Source organism: Camelina sativa, chromosome 11 (assembly GCF_030686135.1).
Source record: "Camelina sativa cultivar CO46 ecotype springtype chromosome 11, ASM3068613v1".
Lineage (NCBI taxonomy): Eukaryota > Viridiplantae > Streptophyta > Magnoliopsida > Brassicales > Brassicaceae > Camelina > Camelina sativa.
In genome coordinates this window covers 5886991-5904973 of record NC_141890.1, presented here as the reverse complement: position 1 = coordinate 5904973, position 17983 = coordinate 5886991, and the positions used below count along the sequence as shown (strand labels likewise).

Below are 17983 nucleotides of genomic sequence, written 5' to 3'. Positions count from 1 at the left end.
GTCTATAAGATTTGTAGTCTTTGAAAATGTATTATTAAATGTCAAAGGTCAAAGGTCAAAGCATTAAATAAGAGAGGAGATAACAATTTAAAAGTTTGTAAAATCAAAGGAAAGAAGAACAAAAACATATGTTAGCAAATGTATGAGCAAAAATATTTGTTTGTATTTTCTGTGTGCAGATGTATTATATATATGACCTTGTAACACATTTATACCCATGACAAAAGTTTATTACACTTTAGAAAGGTTTTACAAAAATGAAAAAAATGTTTGCTAATTTTTTTTCTTATCCTCCTTTCTTTTGATTCTATAAACTCTTATTTGATGCTTCCTCTTTTCAGAAAATTCAATGTTGAAATAGTAAATCAACTTAAGTTTCACAAGAAAATGAAGGTTCATTGCAAAAGCAAAAGCCACGATTTTCCGATCACCTATCTTAATATTGACGAAAGTTTTCAGTTTAAATTTACTATCCTTTCAAAAACTAAGTACTGGTGTAATTTATGGCAGGTAAGAAATTCATTTTGAGTTTTGTTGATTGAAGAATTTGATTCAACAAAACCTATTTTGATATTTGTGTTTAACTCAAAAAGGTTTATAATGCACTACTAAAATTTTTAATGGACTTCTACACGTTAACTGGAATTCTTGTTTTATTCATTGCATTAGATGATATATAATATATGTTTGGTTTATATAAAACTTTGTTACTTTATTCTGATTCATATTAATTCCGTTTCTCACCCATACTTTGATAGATTACTTTTTATTTTTGTATGCTTAGGGACCAAATTACAAACACTATGTGGTTTTTGATGCGTTTCGTCCGGACAAAGATTTTATTGATGGTACATGCACTGGAATGCACCCTAATGTTTGTAGATGGACCGCAAAAGAAGAAGGAGTTTATGTCCGTAATAAAAAATTTGAAGGAGAATATTTCATGTATAGTTGGGATGCTCCAACAAATATAGGAGAAATAACTCCAGTTAGTTCATTTGCGGTTGAATCTAAGTTTGATTCATAGATCTATAAAATTCTATAAGTTTATTTAATTGTGGTATTCTAATTTTGTTTGATTATAATGTCAGTTTGGTTTGATTATAGTTGTGGTATGTGTGTCAGTTTGATTCTAAAAGCTTATTTTGAGCATATCAAGAATTAATAAAAAAAAAATGTGGGTTAGCTTGCACTCAATTGATCTAGTGAATAACAACTTTCCAAACGACGATGTTCTTCAGGTACGTATAAGCGATCAGACTTGATCGAAATCTGGACATCCCTAAGTGAAAACGTCAATATGGTCTGGTTATGTTAACAAAACTGGTTTAAATTAATAGACACAAAACCAAATGATGAGGACAAGGATAGTGAACAAGGGACATGACTGATGGACTATATTATATGTTCCGGATGACTCAATACACTAAGGGGAAAAAGTGAAGAACACAACATAATTCGAACCATTTTTTGAAAGAACAATAGATACTTCTTTTGATTGTCTTGATTTCAATTGTTTATGGACTATTCAAGACAATGGTTAGCTACTTTATAACCCACCTCACCATATGGGGTTTTTATTTATCTATACACGAGATTCACTATGATCATTGTTAGAGTCGAAAGATCCGCTTAATGTTTATTGGAGTATAACCCACATTAAAGAAAATCAAACCATATAGCTAGACTGATCATGATATTAACGAAGATTTATATCTTTATTTAAGTTACTTTTTGAACTAATATCTTCGGAGGTTGGAGGTTGAGGTAGATTCACAGCTGGTGGTGAGTTTCTTAACGACAGGGATAAGTGAGTCTCATCCCATGTTCTTCCTGTTACGTTTGTGCCATGATTTTTTTTTAGGAACTGAATAGTCCGTATTTCACATATGTATAGAGAAACAAACAGTATTATGGGCTAGCCAACTATGCTTGTACGTTATCTTTGGGTTTTCAGCTGTTGGAGTCGGGTCGAGATGTTCTGCCTTTGATTATTGATGATGAAGTTCGAGAGATTGCATTCCCACGACATATTCGTTTGTAACTTTGATTATTGATGATGAAGTTCGAGACAAAGGTCTCCTTGTCCTCTACCAAAAAACAAATAGTAATTAGTACCTTTTTTTGGCAGAAGTTAATTAATTAGTATTATAAATCATAAATTCATAGATCAATTGGTCAACATAACTCATTTGTCATCACAATTCACAAATAAAGCACACATATATTCTCATTTTAAGTAAATTATTTAAATATACACACTTTGATTTTGGTCAAATTGGATAAATCATTGTATTCGAAAGTATTTTGTAGTTATACCGGCAAGATAACACATGCATAATTACTAATTACCATATCATTAGATATATTCCTTCACATATATAGTCTAATTTCGTTTTACTGTTTTAGGAATTTGATTATTGAATTCAAATTTTATCATAAAACAAAGTCAACTCAATAAATATATAAACAAATATGTTTGTTTGTATTTTCGTGTATATATATATATATATAAGTGGTTGTATCATATTTTTATATTATATCTGTCACAAAAGTTAATTACAAATATTTAAGAATGAGAAAATATTTGCTATTTTTGGTTCTTGTCCTCATTTCCGTTGATTCTATAAATTCTACAAGATCTATTCTCTTCAGAAAATTTAATATCGAAATTGTAAACCAGCTTAAGTTTCACAAAAAATTGAAAGTTCACTGCAAGTGTAAAAATTATGATTTTCCAATTACCTATCTTAACATAGGCGAAAGTTTTAAATTTAAATTTATAATTTATCCAAAAACTCTGTATTGGTGTAATTTATGGCAGGTAAAACATATTTTTTAAGTTTTTATATAATTCTTAACATATTTTTAGGTACCTTAATTAGGGATGAGCATTTTGTTTTGGTTGTATTATTTGACCAATTTGAATATTTTATGGACTAAAACCTGTTTTAGAACATTTTAGTTCAATCCAAAAAAGTTCAAAACTTTTTTGGTTGAATATTATTGTCATATGTAATATTAGAACTTTTTATGAATTTTAATAAGTTGATCGGATTATCTATTTTGGTTTGCTTTTTTGCATTTTGTTTTTTATATAATCTGCTTAATTGATTGAAAAATTTGGTTAATTCAACTATCAACCCAATATATTGTTGACTTAAAACTAAAAAATATTTATTTTTGTGTTTCAGGGACCAAACTATAAACATCATGTGGTTTTTGATGCATTCCTCGCAAATGTTTATTTTATAGATCATACATGTAGTGGAATAGATCCCAATGTGTGTAGGTGGACTGCAAAAGAACAAGGAGTATATGTGCACGATACTCTAGGAGAATTTTTTATGTATGGATGGAAACCAACAAATCAAAGAGAAATCACTCCAGTCAATGCACCTACAACAGAATTTGATCCATACATTTAATACATATCTTAAAACTAATTAAATCATTATGTGTAATCTTGGTATCATTGTATATCATGTTGAAGAGAATAATGATAAAGATTTATGAGCTCAACTTCAATTTGGGATAGATATGATATTGATTTAATGTTTTTGTTTATAAATATATTCTAATTAATACAATGTAAGACTCATTGTCTTTAAAAGTATGATTAAATGTCAGAAAAAGGAAGTCAAAACATTGAATACAGAGAAGAGACAATAATCTAAAGTTTGTAAAATCAAAAGAAAGAAGAATTAGAAAAAATATGAACAAAAATATTTGTTTGTATTTTGCGTGTGTATATTATATGTAAGACATTGTTACAAATTTGTTCCCATGAGAAAAGTTCATTACATTTTAGAAAGGATTTACAAAAAGGAGAAAATATTTGCTAATATTTTTAATATATTAAGAAATTCATTTGAAGTTTTATTATTGAGGAATTTGATCAAAAAATATTTTGAGATTTTGGTTTAACCTAAAAAAGATTTATACTAAACTTTTTAATGGAGTTTTAGAAGTTGACTGGAATTTTGGTTTCATTTATTGCATTTTATGTTATATAATATGCTCGGTTTGTATAAAACTTTGTTAATTTAATAACATTCAATTTAATTTAGTTTCTCACACTAGTATAATTGATTGAACAATAAATTTGATGAATTACTTTAATTTTTTTTTTTGTGTGTTTAGGAACCAAATTATCCAAATAATAATAAAATCATCTGTTGGATTCAGTTACGAGCCCAACCTCTATGTGGGCTTATTACTTATATTTCGACCCAATAATAAAAATAAAAATAAAACATTTCTTCTTCCCAAAGCCAAAAAATCTCAGTACAAAGAGAGAAGAAGAACAAAAGAAACTCAGAAATCGAGAGAAGAGAATCATGGGGCAAGGACCATCCGGAGGATTGAATCGGCAAGGAGATCGGAAACCTGATGGTGGTGGAGATAAGAAAGAGAAGAAGTTTGAGCCGGCGGCACCACCGGCTCGTGTCGGGAGGAAGCAAAGGAAGCAGAAAGGTCCTGAGGCGGCGGCGAGACTCCCGACGGTGACTCCGTCTACTAAGTGTAAGCTCCGGTTACTAAAATTAGAGCGGATCAAGGATTATTTGTTGATGGAGGAAGAGTTTGTGGCGAATCAAGAGAGGTTGAAGCCTCAGGAAGAGAAAGCTGAGGAAGATAGATCTAAGGTTGATGATCTTCGTGGTACGCCTATGAGTGTTGGGAATTTGGAAGAGCTGATTGATGAGAATCACGCAATTGTTTCTTCTTCTGTTGGACCTGAGTACTACGTTGGGATTTTGTCGTTCGTTGATAAAGATCAGCTTGAGCCTGGGTGTTCGATTCTTATGCATAATAAGGTATGTTGTTGAATCTTATTTCGTTGCTTTGGGAACTTGATATTTTGCTTGCGGTGTTAGGGTTCTAGTACTGAGTATGTTCTGATTTGGTTTTTGTGTGTTAGGTTCTCTCTGTTGTTGGGATTCTACAAGATGAAGTGGATCCAATGGTGTCTGTTATGAAAGTTGAGAAGGCTCCTTTGGAGTCATATGCTGATATTGGAGGTTTAGAAGCTCAGATTCAGGAGATTAAGGAAGCTGTTGAGCTTCCCTTGACTCATCCTGAGTTGTATGAAGATATTGGTATTAAGCCACCAAAGGGTGTGATTTTGTATGGTGAGCCAGGCACTGGGAAGACTTTGCTTGCTAAGGTTTGTCTTTCTACTTATAATCTCATGAGTATATTAGTATACGTTAGAAGTATAGCCAGAAGATAAAAGGAGTATCTTTTAAATCACTTGTTACTATTATTGTCTTAATTTCTCGTTTCTCTTTGTGAAAAGCATGAGAGGTTGTTGATTGGTGGCTAAGTGTATGTTTCATGCATGTTCTTACCTCACTGAAGAACATTGTGGAATTGAGCTCTTGTGTCCTTGTTTTCTTTCAGGCGGTGGCTAATTCTACATCAGCTACTTTCTTGAGAGTTGTTGGTAGTGAGCTGATTCAGAAGTATTTGGGAGATGGCCCTAAGCTTGTGAGGGAGCTTTTCAGAGTTGCCGATGACCTGTCACCATCAATCGTCTTCATAGATGAGATTGATGCTGTTGGTACCAAGCGGTAAGTCAAACTATCACGCAGACATCATAGCCAATTGAATAGCAGAGAGACTTCAGAATGGTATCTGATTAAACCATGTGTGAAATAAAACAGGTATGACGCTCAATCAGGAGGTGAACGTGAGATCCAAAGAACTATGTTGGAACTTCTGAACCAGCTTGATGGTTTTGATTCAAGAGGAGATGTTAAGGTTATCCTTGCAACAAACAGAATCGAGAGTCTTGACCCGGCACTGCTTCGACCTGGAAGAATTGATAGGAAAATCGAGTTCCCACTTCCAGATATCAAAACAAGAAGACGTATCTTCCAGGTAACCAATTCTGCTCGTATAACATTAACATATCAATGGCTTGTTCAAAAGTTTATTTTCAATTGAATTTGTTGTGTTATTTTAAAAAAAAAATAGATACACACATCGAAGATGACTCTCTCTGACGATGTAAACCTGGAAGAGTTTGTGATGACAAAAGACGAGTTCTCAGGAGCTGATATAAAGGCTATATGCACTGAGGCTGGTCTACTTGCCCTCAGGGAACGTCGTATGAAGGTAAAGACTCTGAACCATTCAGTTCAAACCATTCACACTCCACTTACGGAATCAGTAGCCGCTGACTCTAATGTTTGGGTTTTTATTTTGGGTCCATATTCAGGTGACGCATCCAGATTTCAAGAAAGCAAAGGAGAAGGTTATGTTCAAGAAGAAAGAAGGCGTCCCTGAAGGCCTCTACATGTAAAATCATAATCATATCGTCATTTTGACTTCCTCCTCTACACTTTGTTTTATACATTTGCTTCTGCGTAGGATCTTTCTGGTGTTATAATTTGATCATGCTTTCTGATCTCTTTAATATAACAATCCCTCATTTCCAATTTAGGATGCCTACTCTGATCTAAACCAAAACTCATTATTAAAACCAAATGTTACAGTACTCTTCCTCGGTAAAGTCAATAACAAAGCTCGTACATCGGCTAAATACTGTAATTACATTAATTCTGCAAACGCAGTTCCTTTGAGAAATCGAAACTTACTTTAATACATTATCAAGTGGATTAGATCTTTAGCGACCATGCGAGACAAATGGTTCCGTAAACGTCAATGTTGCCACCGAACAAGGCTCTGCAAGGGACTCAGCTGCTTCACTAAACCCTTCAATGGCTCCAACGTTTTCTCGAGCTTTCAATATTTCAAGGAAGTTGTTGGGTAGCTGAGCCACACCGTCCAAGAGCTGGATGACAGTCAACATGTTTGGTCTAACTGCTGCAACCGGATGCGAACAGAGCAAGCCGAGTTTCAGAACCAGTGTCACTTGCTCCTCATTGTACTTACCATCATGCTTAACCCTCTCATCAACCACTTGCAGTATGTCATCATCTTCCAAACAATCTAGCACCCAATCAGTAAGAACCATCTCGCTCGGTGAAGATGCTCGTGGCAAAACGGGTCTTCTCCCGCAAGTAATCTCTAACATAAATATTCCAAACGCGAAAACATCAGAGCTTGTGCTTGCTTTTCCTGTTTTTGAGAGCTCCGGTGAGATGTATCCAAACGTACCAGCCACGTTAGAGGTTTGAGGATCAAACCCGTGATCACAGAGCTTCGCGAGACCAAAATCTCCGAGCTTTCCACTCATAGAATCATCAAGAAGGATGTTTGCTGGCTTAATGTCCCTGTGAATGATGACTTGAACCCACTGGTGGTGTAAATAGCAGAGACCAGAAGCTACATCTTTAATGATCTTGAATCTTTGTGACCAATCAAGACTCTGTTCTGGTTGATGGTAAAGAAACTTATCAAGACTGCCTTTAGGCATACAATCGTAGACCAAATAGAGTTCTCCTTTGCGCCTACAGTAGCCAAGAAGCCGAACTAAGTTACGATGTCTGAGACGCCCAATGGTTGCAATCTCTGCCACAAACTCTCTCATTCCTTGTCTTGAATCATGAGAAACTTTCTTAACCGCGATATCTATGTTAGACGTCAATAATGTACCTTTGTAGACTTTTCCAAACCCTCCTTTACCAAGAAGCTCGCTGTTCTTGAAACCCTTTGTGGCAATGTAAAGATCTCTGTAAGCAAACCTATGTGGACCAAACTGAACCTCCCAGTCTTCAAGAACTTCAATCAACTTCTTCCTTTTCAAGAAAAACATATAACTTATGGTCAAGAAGACGAGAACCGCGAGGCCGGTTAAACTCAAACTGATAGCCAAGATCTTTTTCACACTTGTACTCCGAGAGTCTCTAGGAAGTTTAGGAAGACGAGAAATATCAATGTTTGAAGCTGTCCCATTGAGCTTGAAGGTCCAACCAAGAATATAGTGAGATGAACGAAGACGGCCTGTGGATGATGTGAAGCCAACATACATAGAGTCGAGAAGATATGGCGATAAATCTTTGGTTAGAGAAAGCAATGGAGTCTTTGGTTTAGGGAGATGAATAGGATGAATAGTGACATTAAGTTGTTTCCTTGAGGAATCATATTCAATCCAAGCTTGTATCGGTTTTTGATTTATGAGGCGGATGTTTTTGAACCTACCATCATCGTCTTCGTGATAACCTGCTGTAGAAGCTTTCTCTGATCTCAAACCATTGAAGTCAATACCAACATGGTTATCATCTATGTCACCAAACTCTTCATTTTGAAATGTATCAAACTCAACAGCTACGATATGATTTGAAGGATCTCCATTGTTTGTAACATTAAAGAGACCTAGATGTTGTGCTGATGAGCTATGAGGCAAGCCTTTGGTGGGAGAGATGACAAAAGCAAGTCCATGGCCATCAAGTTGATTGACCTGCGAGACTATAGCGAAAACAAACGTAGTGGAGAAAGAAGAAACGGTACCGTTTGTTGAGTTCTTCTTGAATCGTATTGGAGAGTTGTAGAAAACGTGACCATATGAGAATCCAGTCGAGTTTGTGAGCTTCATCAAACCATTGGAGTTAATAATGGCAATTCCTGAGCTGTCATACAAGTAACCATTAAAACCAAACTCTCCTTCTTCACTCTGAGAAACTGCTTTGTTAGAGAAGAATTGCATCAGCAGAAGAAGCACTAGTACATACATCATATTCATCGTTTTGCAGAATTTTTTTTGTCCTTCTTTGATCTGAAAAAGAGCTAAATAGGCTCTATATGTACGACTACTCTTCACATAGCAAACAACTTGGAAGGGTCCAAAAGCTATAAAGTCTTGGTGATAAAATATTGAATAAGTCTTCTTCAACGCCTCTCTTAATTGATTTTTCAAGAAATAAAGCAGCATGAAAACGATAGCTTATTAGATATATAGCCTCTTAATGGGCTTTAATATGAAGCCCATAAGCCCAAATTAGACAAATCGACTCAGCTGGAGTTTGATGTGTGGGGAGAGAGAGAGAGAGAGAGAAAAAGACAATCATCTGGTAATGTAATCTTCGAAAGACTCTCTCTTATCTCTATCCACCAAACAAGAGAGAGGGAAAACGAAATAAACACACACAGGGAGAGACAATATGAGATAAGGATTTGAAGCCTCTCACCACTCTCTTCGTTTCGCTTATTAGTCGAACACCAAAAAATTTCTCGCTTTACTTTTTTTCTTCTTCTGGGAGTGTTTTTCTCAGAGCAAAGGCGAGCTTTTAAAGGTAGCTCCTTTTCTTAGTTTTGCTCAAATGGGTTTCTTTGTAAACTCTTCGTTTGTTTTAGTGAAATAAGATAGTCCGAAATTTATAATCTTTCTTTAACTTCAGCTATAGAGATGAAAATTTTGAGTTTTTTTCAATTCGAATTGAGAAAAGAATTTACCTTTTGATGTTTCAATTGTGTGTTGTTGTCTGAGTAGAGCTTGCAAATTTTGACAGTGTGTAATGGGTTTTTTTTATATGTGTAGGTGATAGTTTGAAGTCATGGCTACGATTACGCCTTCTTCTATCAGCAATGCCTGGCTCATTCCGGGAGCTGCTTTTAATGTAAAGAAGAAGAATGATTGTTCCATCAAATGTAGTTTTTCGGGTAGAGCTGGTAAACAGAATCTTTCATCAACGCAGAGACTAGTTTTGCCTCTTTCGACTTCTCTTAGATTGTTTCCTACTCATGGAAGGCAGTTTGTGTTGCATCCTCATCGTAGAGCTACGGGAACTGATGTTGTTGCGGCTGTAGAGGAACAAGATTCTACTACTCCTGTTGTTGCGGCGGACGAGAAAAAAACCGTGGCTAGTGAGAAGTCAGATGCTCCTGCTACGACATCTCAGCCAAGGGGAGCTGCTAGGCCCGGGAGGAAGAGCGAAATGCCTGCAGTTAAGAACGAGGAGCTTGTTCCTGGTGCTACTTTCACTGGGAAAGTACGAGCGATTCAGCCCTTTGGTGCTTTCGTTGATTTTGGTGCTTTCACTGATGGATTAGTCCATGTGTCTCAGTTGAGTGACACCTTTGTTAAGGATGTTGCGAGTGTTGTCACTATTGGGCAAGAGGTGAAAGTTAGGCTAGTGGAAGCTGACATTGAGACAAAACGTATTTCTCTTAGTATGCGTGAGAATGACGATCCTCCCAAACGCCAGTCCGGTGGTGGTGATAAGCCGAGATCAGGAGGGAAAAGGGATGGTTCAAAAGGAGGACAGAGGAAAGGAGATGGCTTTAACTCAAAGTTTTCGAAAGGGCAGATGTTGGATGGAGTGGTGAAGAATTTAACGAGGTCAGGAGCGTTTATAACTATAGGAGAAGGTGAAGAAGGGTTTTTACCAACAGCTGAGGAAGCAGATGATGGAATTGGAAGCATGATGATGGGTGGCTCTTCTTTGGAAGCTGGACAAGAGGTTAAGGTTCGTGTGTTACGGATAGCAAGGGGACGTGTTACTCTAACGATGAAAGAGGAAAATGATGGTAAGTTTGACGAAACAACCACTCAAGGGGTTGTGCATACAGCCACAAATCCATTTATGCTTGCTTTCCGTAAGAACGAAGAGATTGCTGCGTTTCTTGACAAGAGGGAGGAAGAGGCAGAGAAGCAACCTGCTGAGAAACCAGTAGAGCCTGAAGCTGAAGCCTCTGTCGCCACAGGGGAAGTCGAGGAACCGTCATCTGCCTCAGCTGAGGTAACAAGTGAAGAGGTTCCCTCATCAGAAACTCCCAAGGTAGAAGAAGAAGAAGTGATAGCGACCAAAGCTGAAGATGAGTTGCCAGAAAAAGAAGAGCAAACGGAAACACTTGCTGCAGCAGCTGTAGCTGAGGAGGTGGTTCCTCCAATTCCAGAAACCAAAAGTAGGTTGAATTTCCTTCTGTCGTATTGAATTAGTTCATTGTTTTAATGTGATATAGCATTGACGCTTTTCTTCTAATGATGACCAGGTCAAGAGGAAATTGTTGAGAACTCTATTCCTCCGAATTCAGCCACTGACGAAGTTTCATCTTCAGAAACTGTAGAAAGTGAAGAGGTTGAGAAGGAGGCTGTGGTGGCGGAAACACCTGTTACTGAAGCGGAGACTACTGCCTCTTTTTTCCCAGAAGCTTCTTCCGAGGAAAGTGGCACCATCGCTACTGCTGAAGCGGAGACTCCTGCCTCTTTTTTCCCAGAAGCTTCTTCCGAGGAAAGTGGCACCACCGCTACTGCAGATGAAAGCATCAAAGGTCTGTCTTCTGTCCATCTTTTTTACCTGTTTTATTTCCTGAATCTTGACCAAATCGTTTATGTAAGTTTTCATCTCCTAACACAAAATGAAACAGGCATATCACCAGCTCTAGTGAAGCAGCTCAGAGAAGAAACAGGGGCAGGAATGATGGACTGCAAGAATGCTCTCTCAGAGAGTGAAGGCGATATGGTCAAAGCTCAGGAGTACCTCCGCAAGAAGGGACTAGCAAGCGCAGACAAGAAAGCAAGCAGAGCCACAGCAGAGGGAAGGATCGGTGCTTATATCCACGACAGCAGAATCGGTGTCCTCTTGGAGGTTAATTGTGAAACTGATTTTGTCTCGCGTGGCGACATCTTCAAGGAACTTGTTGATGATCTGGCGATGCAGGTAACTCCAAGATTCTAGCTAAAACATTTTCTTCATTTTGTGATAACTTAGGACATTACTTAACCTGACATGTTAGGTGGCTGCGTGCCCTCAAGTAGAGTACCTTGTAACCGAAGACGTTTCCGAAGATATTGTGAAGAAGGAAAAAGAGATAGAGATGCAAAAGGAAGATCTTTTGTCGAAACCAGAGCAGATAAGAGAGAAGATAGTTGACGGTCGGATAAAGAAGAGGCTAGATGCACTTGCATTGCTTGAGCAACCATACATTAAAGACGATAAGGTGATTGTGAAGGATCTTGTAAAGCAGAGGATTGCAACCATTGGAGAAAACATCAAGGTGAAGAGATTCGTGAGGTACACTCTCGGAGAAGGCCTTGAGAAGAAAAGCCAGGACTTTGTTGCTGAGGTTGCTGCCCAAACTGCAGCTAAACCGAAAGCTAAAGAAGAGAAAGAACAGCCAAAAGCTGAAGAGGTCAAGGAAGCAAGGTGAGATGTGTTTTAATATTTGCTATTCTCGACATAAGTTCTTAAAAGTTTTTGGCTATAAGAAGATTTAAACTTTTTGCACTCTACGGCACTGCAGTCCAGCAGCTACAGTGGTTTCAGCTGCTCTTGTGAAACAACTGCGTGAAGAGACAGGAGCTGGAATGATGGACTGCAAGAAGGCATTGGCGGAGACAGGAGGAGATCTTGAGAAAGCACAAGAATTCCTCAGAAAGAAGGGTCTCTCATCAGCAGATAAAAAATCAAGCCGGCTTGCAGCAGAAGGGAGAATCGGCTCATACATCCACGACTCTCGGATTGGAGTTCTGATTGAAGTGAACTGTGAGACAGATTTTGTCGGAAGAAGCGAAAAATTTAAGGAATTGGTTGATGATCTTGCAATGCAAGCAGTGGCTAATCCACAGGTAATGTCCTCGTCTCAAACAATGGCTCCTTAAACAATGGTTAGTGGTCTCTGACCTGACAAGTCAATGCGCAGGTGCAATATGTTTCGATAGAGGACATTCCAGAGGAGATAAAGCAGAAAGAAAAAGCGATTGAGATGCAAAGAGAGGATCTTTTGTCGAAACCAGAGAACATAAGGGAGAAGATTGTTGAAGGTAGGATCTCAAAGAGGCTTGGAGAAATGGCATTGCTCCAACAGCCTTTCATTAAAGACGACAGTGTTCTGGTTAAGGATCTGGTGAAGCAAACGGTGGCTACCCTTGGAGAAAACATCAAAGTGAGAAGGTTTGTGAAATTTACTCTTGGAGAAGATAACTGATGTTGCAGAAGGTTTGTGAAGTTTACTCTTGGAGAAGATAACTGATGAGACAAATTAAAGTTTTCAAATAAGGGGAGCTCTGTTTTGTGTCATGTGAGTTAAAAAAGCAAAAGTCTTCCTTTTTTTTGTTTTGTAGACAAAAATCTTCAGTATTCACTTTTGATTAGCTTTTAATCAAAACCTGTAATTTTTTGTTCATGAAAAGATCAGATTTTTTTGGCTTATAAACATGTTATTAAGTGACATTGGCCCTGTTCTTTTTCAATGAGCGACTGCGACAGAAAAATAAACAAGGAAAATCCTCATTGTTATGAAGAAGCATCGCTGCCGTTGTAAACAAGAGTCGCTGTGTTGTTGAAATGAGATGCCGCAACGATCGCTGGAAAATCCGGCGATTCTTCTCTCTCCCCCGCGACACTTTTTCTCTCTCTAATAAACACGTCCGCGTCATCGCCTTGCCACTGCCGTTGTCGTTTTGATTTTTGATTGATGTTATTGCTGTCGTTTTAACGTGTCGCAGTCGCTGATCCAGCAACACGAAAAAGAACCGGGCCATTATAGATAAAAAATTCTTTTTTAAAAAAGTTGGTTTATACTTGATATTTGAAATTTTAAACCTTATTTTAAAAAAAAAAAAAAAAAAAAAATCAAATTAGCACAGTCAACACAAAAATCAACTGAACTCTTTTAAATAATTAAATTTATTTTCATTTTGTATATAAATGCTAAAAAGTGAAGAAAAAAATATTTAACATAATATATTTAACTTTAAGTCTTTAATGTTAACAAAAACAACTTTAATTAGTTAAAAAATATATAAAAAAAATATCATAACAACAATATACTAAAGTTATAACAACAATATGGCTAATCGTTAATTTAGTTAAACTTTGATTTATCACAACTACAATAAAGTTCTCGTCTAGAGTAAAAAAGAGGTCGGTCGGCCCACTTTAATTTTGAAGCCCAATAAAAGTTAGGGATGGGAGAGAGTAAGCAATTCCGAGGTTGTCATTTGCTTTAAGGAAAAAAACAAAAACCTCTTTGTCTGTCTTCTTCTTCTTCTCGCAGCGTCTCTCTCTGTTAATTCCCTCTCCTGCACAAGAGCCAAGAGGTTCGTGAACATTCCAATCTCGAATTATCCTTTTGTGTTATTTAGCTTTCTCGAGATCCGATATAATGTTATTTACTAGTCAGTCAATTCTAGGTTTCTTGGTTTTGAGAAGTGATCTTTCGCAATTTTGAAACTTTTTATTCGAATCGTTTGAATTCTGTTTTTTTTTTAATGGGTTTGAATCATAATTTTATGTTCATAAGAAACTTGTCTTTGTGTTCTGGATCACTCTGCATGGCTCTAGAAAGGTCGGTGTTTAGGGAGTTGCATAAACAAAATCTTGTTTTTACTTGAACTATAGATTAATAATAGACAGATCTTGTGAACAGTTTGATACTTGGTTGCTCAAGTCATTGTATGCTTGTTTTGTTGTTTACAGATGAATTTTGGGTTGCCTGGTATTTCTTGGTTTGGCAGCATCAGTTCGAAGAAGGATGTACCTATGATTGAAACCGTGACATCGACAACGTCTCTTGTGGAACAGCCAGAGCAAAGGAAAGCAACAATGTCTATCCTGGAACAGCCAGAGCAAGGGAAATCGACAATGTCTATCCTGGAACAGCCAAAGCAAGGGAAAGGATTGTTTGATATCAAAATATGGACCTGGTCCTTTAGTTCAGCACTTCCTTGGGCTGCAAATGCTGCTGATGGAATGCAGAAACCTACTACTATAAATAGAGGGCTAAAAAGGCATGCCCTTTCTCGAAGGTCCTCGAGATCCAACGCTGTGAATACTGTTTATCGGTTTAGACCTTATGTTTCGAAGGTTCCCTGGCACACAGGAACAAGGGCGTTTCTCTCACAGCTTTTCCCGAGATACGGACATTATTGTGGACCCAACTGGTCTAGTGGGAAAGATGGGGGTTCCATGGTGTGGGATCAGAGACCTATTGACTGGTTAGATCATTGCTGTTATTGCCATGATATTGGTTATGATACTCATGACCAGGCAGAGTTGCTCAAAGCTGACATGGCGTTTCTTGAGTGTTTGGAAGCAAACAAGCGCATAGTTACAAGGGGAGATGCTCAAGTTGCTCACTTTTACAAAACGATGTGCATAACAGGTAAACTGCAATGTCTTTATGTTTCTCTCTGTGACATGCCTTGGATCTAAGTCATAAGTTGTTTGGCTGTAGACTGTAGTCTCATTTGGTCAGTATGCTATTATATCCATGTGGTTCAGTACTTTATCTAAAGTCTCTAGATGTAGATAAGTGGTGTGAACACTAGAAAATGTATCTGCCGTTATTGGTGTTAGTTGTGATGTCTGATAATTGCTGTCTACATTTGAGGATATATTTTGAAACCACCCATGTGAAATTCTCTCAGGTCTAAAGAGCATACTGATACCTTATAGAAGCTACCTTGTCAAGATACAATATGGGCAAAATTTACTCGACTTTGGCTGGTTAATGAGCAACCTCAGCAAGAGAAACTGGAGTTTTCAGAAGAATTGAGACATAATGAAGCAAATCAGAGTTACTCTGCAATCCCTGTAAGCCTTTCGGGTGTCTTCGCTTTCGTTTTGTACATAGAAGTCGTAAAGAGAAGGAATCTGAGGATTAGGTTCGGTAGTATAGATAAATATATATATGAAAATGTGAAACGCTAGTAAGTGGTGTGTCTTTTAAACCCGTTCTGTATGTTTGGTAATAATATGATCCGATCATTTTGTTTGAATGCAATAGCTCTATCCGAAGATCTATATAACTCCATGAAAACTCTGTGGACTAGTAAATATTTTCTTACCAAGGGTTGCTCTTTGCATCACTGAGATACACTATTTGGTTCTCCATTAGATAACAAAAAAATCAAGCCGGGTTGAAAACGTTACCCGGTTTACACACTGCCAACCTTTTTATACATATGAATTATGAAGTCTTCCTTGGCATACACACATATACAAACCCATATGATCCATTAGATTGATTAGAGACAGAAGAGGAAGATGCCTTATTAAGAGCTTAGTAGAGGCTGTTTCAAGAAAGATCACTCCTAGCACACACAACACAAAAAATACTTCAAAACAAAATGGCTATTACCTTTCTTAGAAAACATTTTTTTTTTCAAACATATTATCACATATAAGGGCATTTCCTAGTTCCGGCTTCTGCACTTCTCCATCACCCTTGGAGCTGCATAAAAAGAAAAAATAAAAGATTTTTTATGTTAGAAACATGGTGTTCGTGACAGTTTCTTCATATCGTGCAGTAGTAAGTTCCTAGTGTTTAAGAGCTTGCAAAGGACCATAGAGAATCCAGCAAGAATTATGAAAGTTTAGAAGGCGGTCTTAGTTCAAAATGGACCACCTAATACATCTTAAAACCGACCACATGGGTGTAGAACAGATTGATCTGCGTAAAACTAGAGGGTTTAGAGAAGAAAGACTGACCTAGGCCGATAGCCTCGGAGCTCTTCATGATCTTCAGCTTCTTGCAGGAGCATATAAACATTCTGCACAGAGAAAAAGACAGGAAGAGAGCTTCACTGAACTATATTCTTCTCTTAAGCTTGAAGCATGCTAAGATCATTAGATATGATAACTTGATGGTAGTATACAACAATTAAGCGGTTGAGATTTGATTACTTAAAATTAGAAATCAAAGACTTACTCCCAAGGGACATCACCGACCAGCATCCAGTCACTGTCTTTATCTTCATAGGTAACAACATACTCAGAACCACGCAAGAGATCAGTCAAGCGACTCTCGTTTAACCCGTCTCTGCCACACCCTCCATGAGACCCAAACTGACCTGGAAAATTTAAAGAAACACCCAAAAGAAAACAGTTACACACTAACTCAAGTCATAGTATCTATCTCAATGAAGGAGAGGACTAGATCACGTTACCGATGGTGAAGCAGCTAAACATCTTCTCAAGAGCAGAAGAGAGCTCAAGGTAGCTCTTGTAAGTCTTGAGATCGATTTTTCTCAAGTAAGGAGCACCTTCCATACTCACTTTGACATACAAGCAAGGTTGTTGTTCTGGTCCAGACTTAGCCTCTGCATCTTCTGTCTCTGAGTTATTTCCTGGTTTCTGAGATTGAGAAGAAGCCATTGAGTTCTTCCTGAATGATCTAATTGGTGGCCAACCCACCACTTGTGCTCTGCTCAATCAAAAAAACAAACACCATCAAGAACCTCTCTTCATAAAAGCTTTCTATGTTTTTACATATCTGAGAAAGATCTAAAACCGAGCAAATGGAAAAAAGAAGAAGCTTACTTTGAAGCTGGAGCTGTTGCAGAGCTCTTCTTCTCCTTAACCGGAACAGCCGGTTTAGAGAAAGTAGTGGACTTACCATCTTTCACAACGGAGCTACCAGGACCAGAACCGGAGCCAGCATCACCAGTAGCAGTAGTGGATCCAGGAGAGAAGACCCATTTGTTAGACTCATTAATGGCGTCAGAGAACACCCTTTTGGCACCTGACACAGGACAGCTAGTTTTGTTGAGAGACAAGAATCTTGTGTCGACTCGCTCCGGTGACTCAGAACCGGGTAAACCGAGTCTCAGCTCGGTTGCCCTGAAATTCAGACCGTCGTTGTTATTGTCTCTGGTTTTGGTTTTGTCAGACATTGTTGTTGTTGTTGTTTCCATGGTAGGAAACTCTGACAAACCTATGTAATCATGCTCTGCTGCTACTACAGATTCGGACATAAGTATTTTTTTCTTTTTCTTTCAAATAAGTATGTTGAGAAGAAACTTTTGAAGTATTTAGTGATTACAACAAACACTTTCTTGAGAGAAATGGGAAACAACAAATTCTCAAGTTGAGATCAATTGTAAGGTTTATTTGTGGGAGAAATAATTAAAAACAAAAAAGGTGATGAGATTGAGAGCTTTATTTTCTTACTTTATCGTCTTTTTTTGTTTTTAAAATTTGGCAGTAATCGTATTTTCCAAAAAGTAGACAAAAGTATACATAACTTATATTTTTTTAAATATAATTTGTATAATTAGAAGTATATTGTTTCCTCTTTGGGGAAGGGTTTAAACTTTAAACACTAATCGTTTGCTGTTAAGATTTAAAAGTGT

The 17983-nt window shown here is 37.3% G+C and overlaps 7 protein-coding genes across 7 annotated transcripts; 5 read left to right on the top strand and 2 right to left on the bottom strand.

Annotated features, from left to right (window-relative positions):
• Positions 1-267: 267 nt before the first annotated feature.
• LOC147933669 (S-protein homolog 21-like) lies at positions 268-1102 on the top strand (the record flags this gene model as incomplete). Its single annotated transcript, XM_087474984.1, has 2 exons — positions 268-510; positions 785-1102. Coding segments are annotated over 2 exons (486 nt in total), but the record flags the coding sequence as incomplete, so codon positions are not given.
• Positions 1103-2542: 1440 nt separating this feature from the next.
• Positions 2543-3522, top strand: LOC109127619 (S-protein homolog 21-like). The gene is made up of 2 exons (XM_019232624.2): positions 2543-2824; positions 3195-3522. The coding sequence occupies exons 1-2, from the start codon at positions 2576-2578 to the stop codon at positions 3426-3428; spliced, it is 483 nt and encodes a 160-aa protein (XP_019088169.2). The 5' UTR covers positions 2543-2575; the 3' UTR covers positions 3429-3522.
• A 731-nt stretch (positions 3523-4253) lies between these two features.
• Positions 4254-6443, top strand: LOC104721970 (26S proteasome regulatory subunit 4 homolog A). Its single transcript, XM_010440054.3, has 6 exons — positions 4254-4817; positions 4922-5167; positions 5404-5573; positions 5667-5883; positions 5980-6120; positions 6224-6443. The coding sequence occupies exons 1-6, from the start codon at positions 4341-4343 to the stop codon at positions 6305-6307; spliced, it is 1335 nt and encodes a 444-aa protein (XP_010438356.1). The 5' UTR covers positions 4254-4340; the 3' UTR covers positions 6308-6443.
• A 16-nt stretch (positions 6444-6459) lies between these two features.
• On the bottom strand, positions 6460-8755 carry LOC104721971 (Concanavalin A-like lectin protein kinase family protein). Its single transcript, XM_010440055.3, has one exon. It carries the CDS (start codon positions 8648-8650, stop codon positions 6632-6634), a length of 2019 nt encoding a protein of 672 aa, XP_010438357.3. The 5' UTR covers positions 8651-8755; the 3' UTR covers positions 6460-6631.
• Positions 8756-8896: 141 nt separating this feature from the next.
• On the top strand, positions 8897-13079 carry LOC147933668 (polyprotein of EF-Ts, chloroplastic-like). The gene is made up of 7 exons (XM_087474983.1): positions 8897-9200; positions 9446-10812; positions 10900-11178; positions 11275-11567; positions 11644-12053; positions 12151-12475; positions 12550-13079. The coding sequence occupies exons 2-7, from the start codon at positions 9462-9464 to the stop codon at positions 12832-12834; spliced, it is 2943 nt and encodes a 980-aa protein (XP_087331109.1). The 5' UTR covers positions 8897-9200; positions 9446-9461; the 3' UTR covers positions 12835-13079.
• Positions 13080-13795: 716 nt separating this feature from the next.
• On the top strand, positions 13796-15628 carry LOC104721968 (uncharacterized). The gene is made up of 3 exons (XM_087473970.1): positions 13796-13948; positions 14328-15012; positions 15278-15628. Exons 2-3 carry the CDS (start codon positions 14328-14330, stop codon positions 15403-15405), a joined length of 813 nt encoding a protein of 270 aa, XP_087330096.1. The 5' UTR covers positions 13796-13948; the 3' UTR covers positions 15406-15628.
• Positions 15629-15786: 158 nt separating this feature from the next.
• On the bottom strand, positions 15787-17968 carry PAP2 (phytochrome-associated protein 2). Its single transcript, XM_010440049.3, has 5 exons — positions 17172-17968; positions 16799-17055; positions 16561-16702; positions 16341-16402; positions 15787-16083 (listed from the first exon to the last, which is right to left on the bottom strand). Exons 1-5 carry the CDS (start codon positions 17603-17605, stop codon positions 16046-16048), a joined length of 933 nt encoding a protein of 310 aa, XP_010438351.2. The 5' UTR covers positions 17606-17968; the 3' UTR covers positions 15787-16045.
• Between the last annotated feature and the right edge of the window lie 15 nt (positions 17969-17983).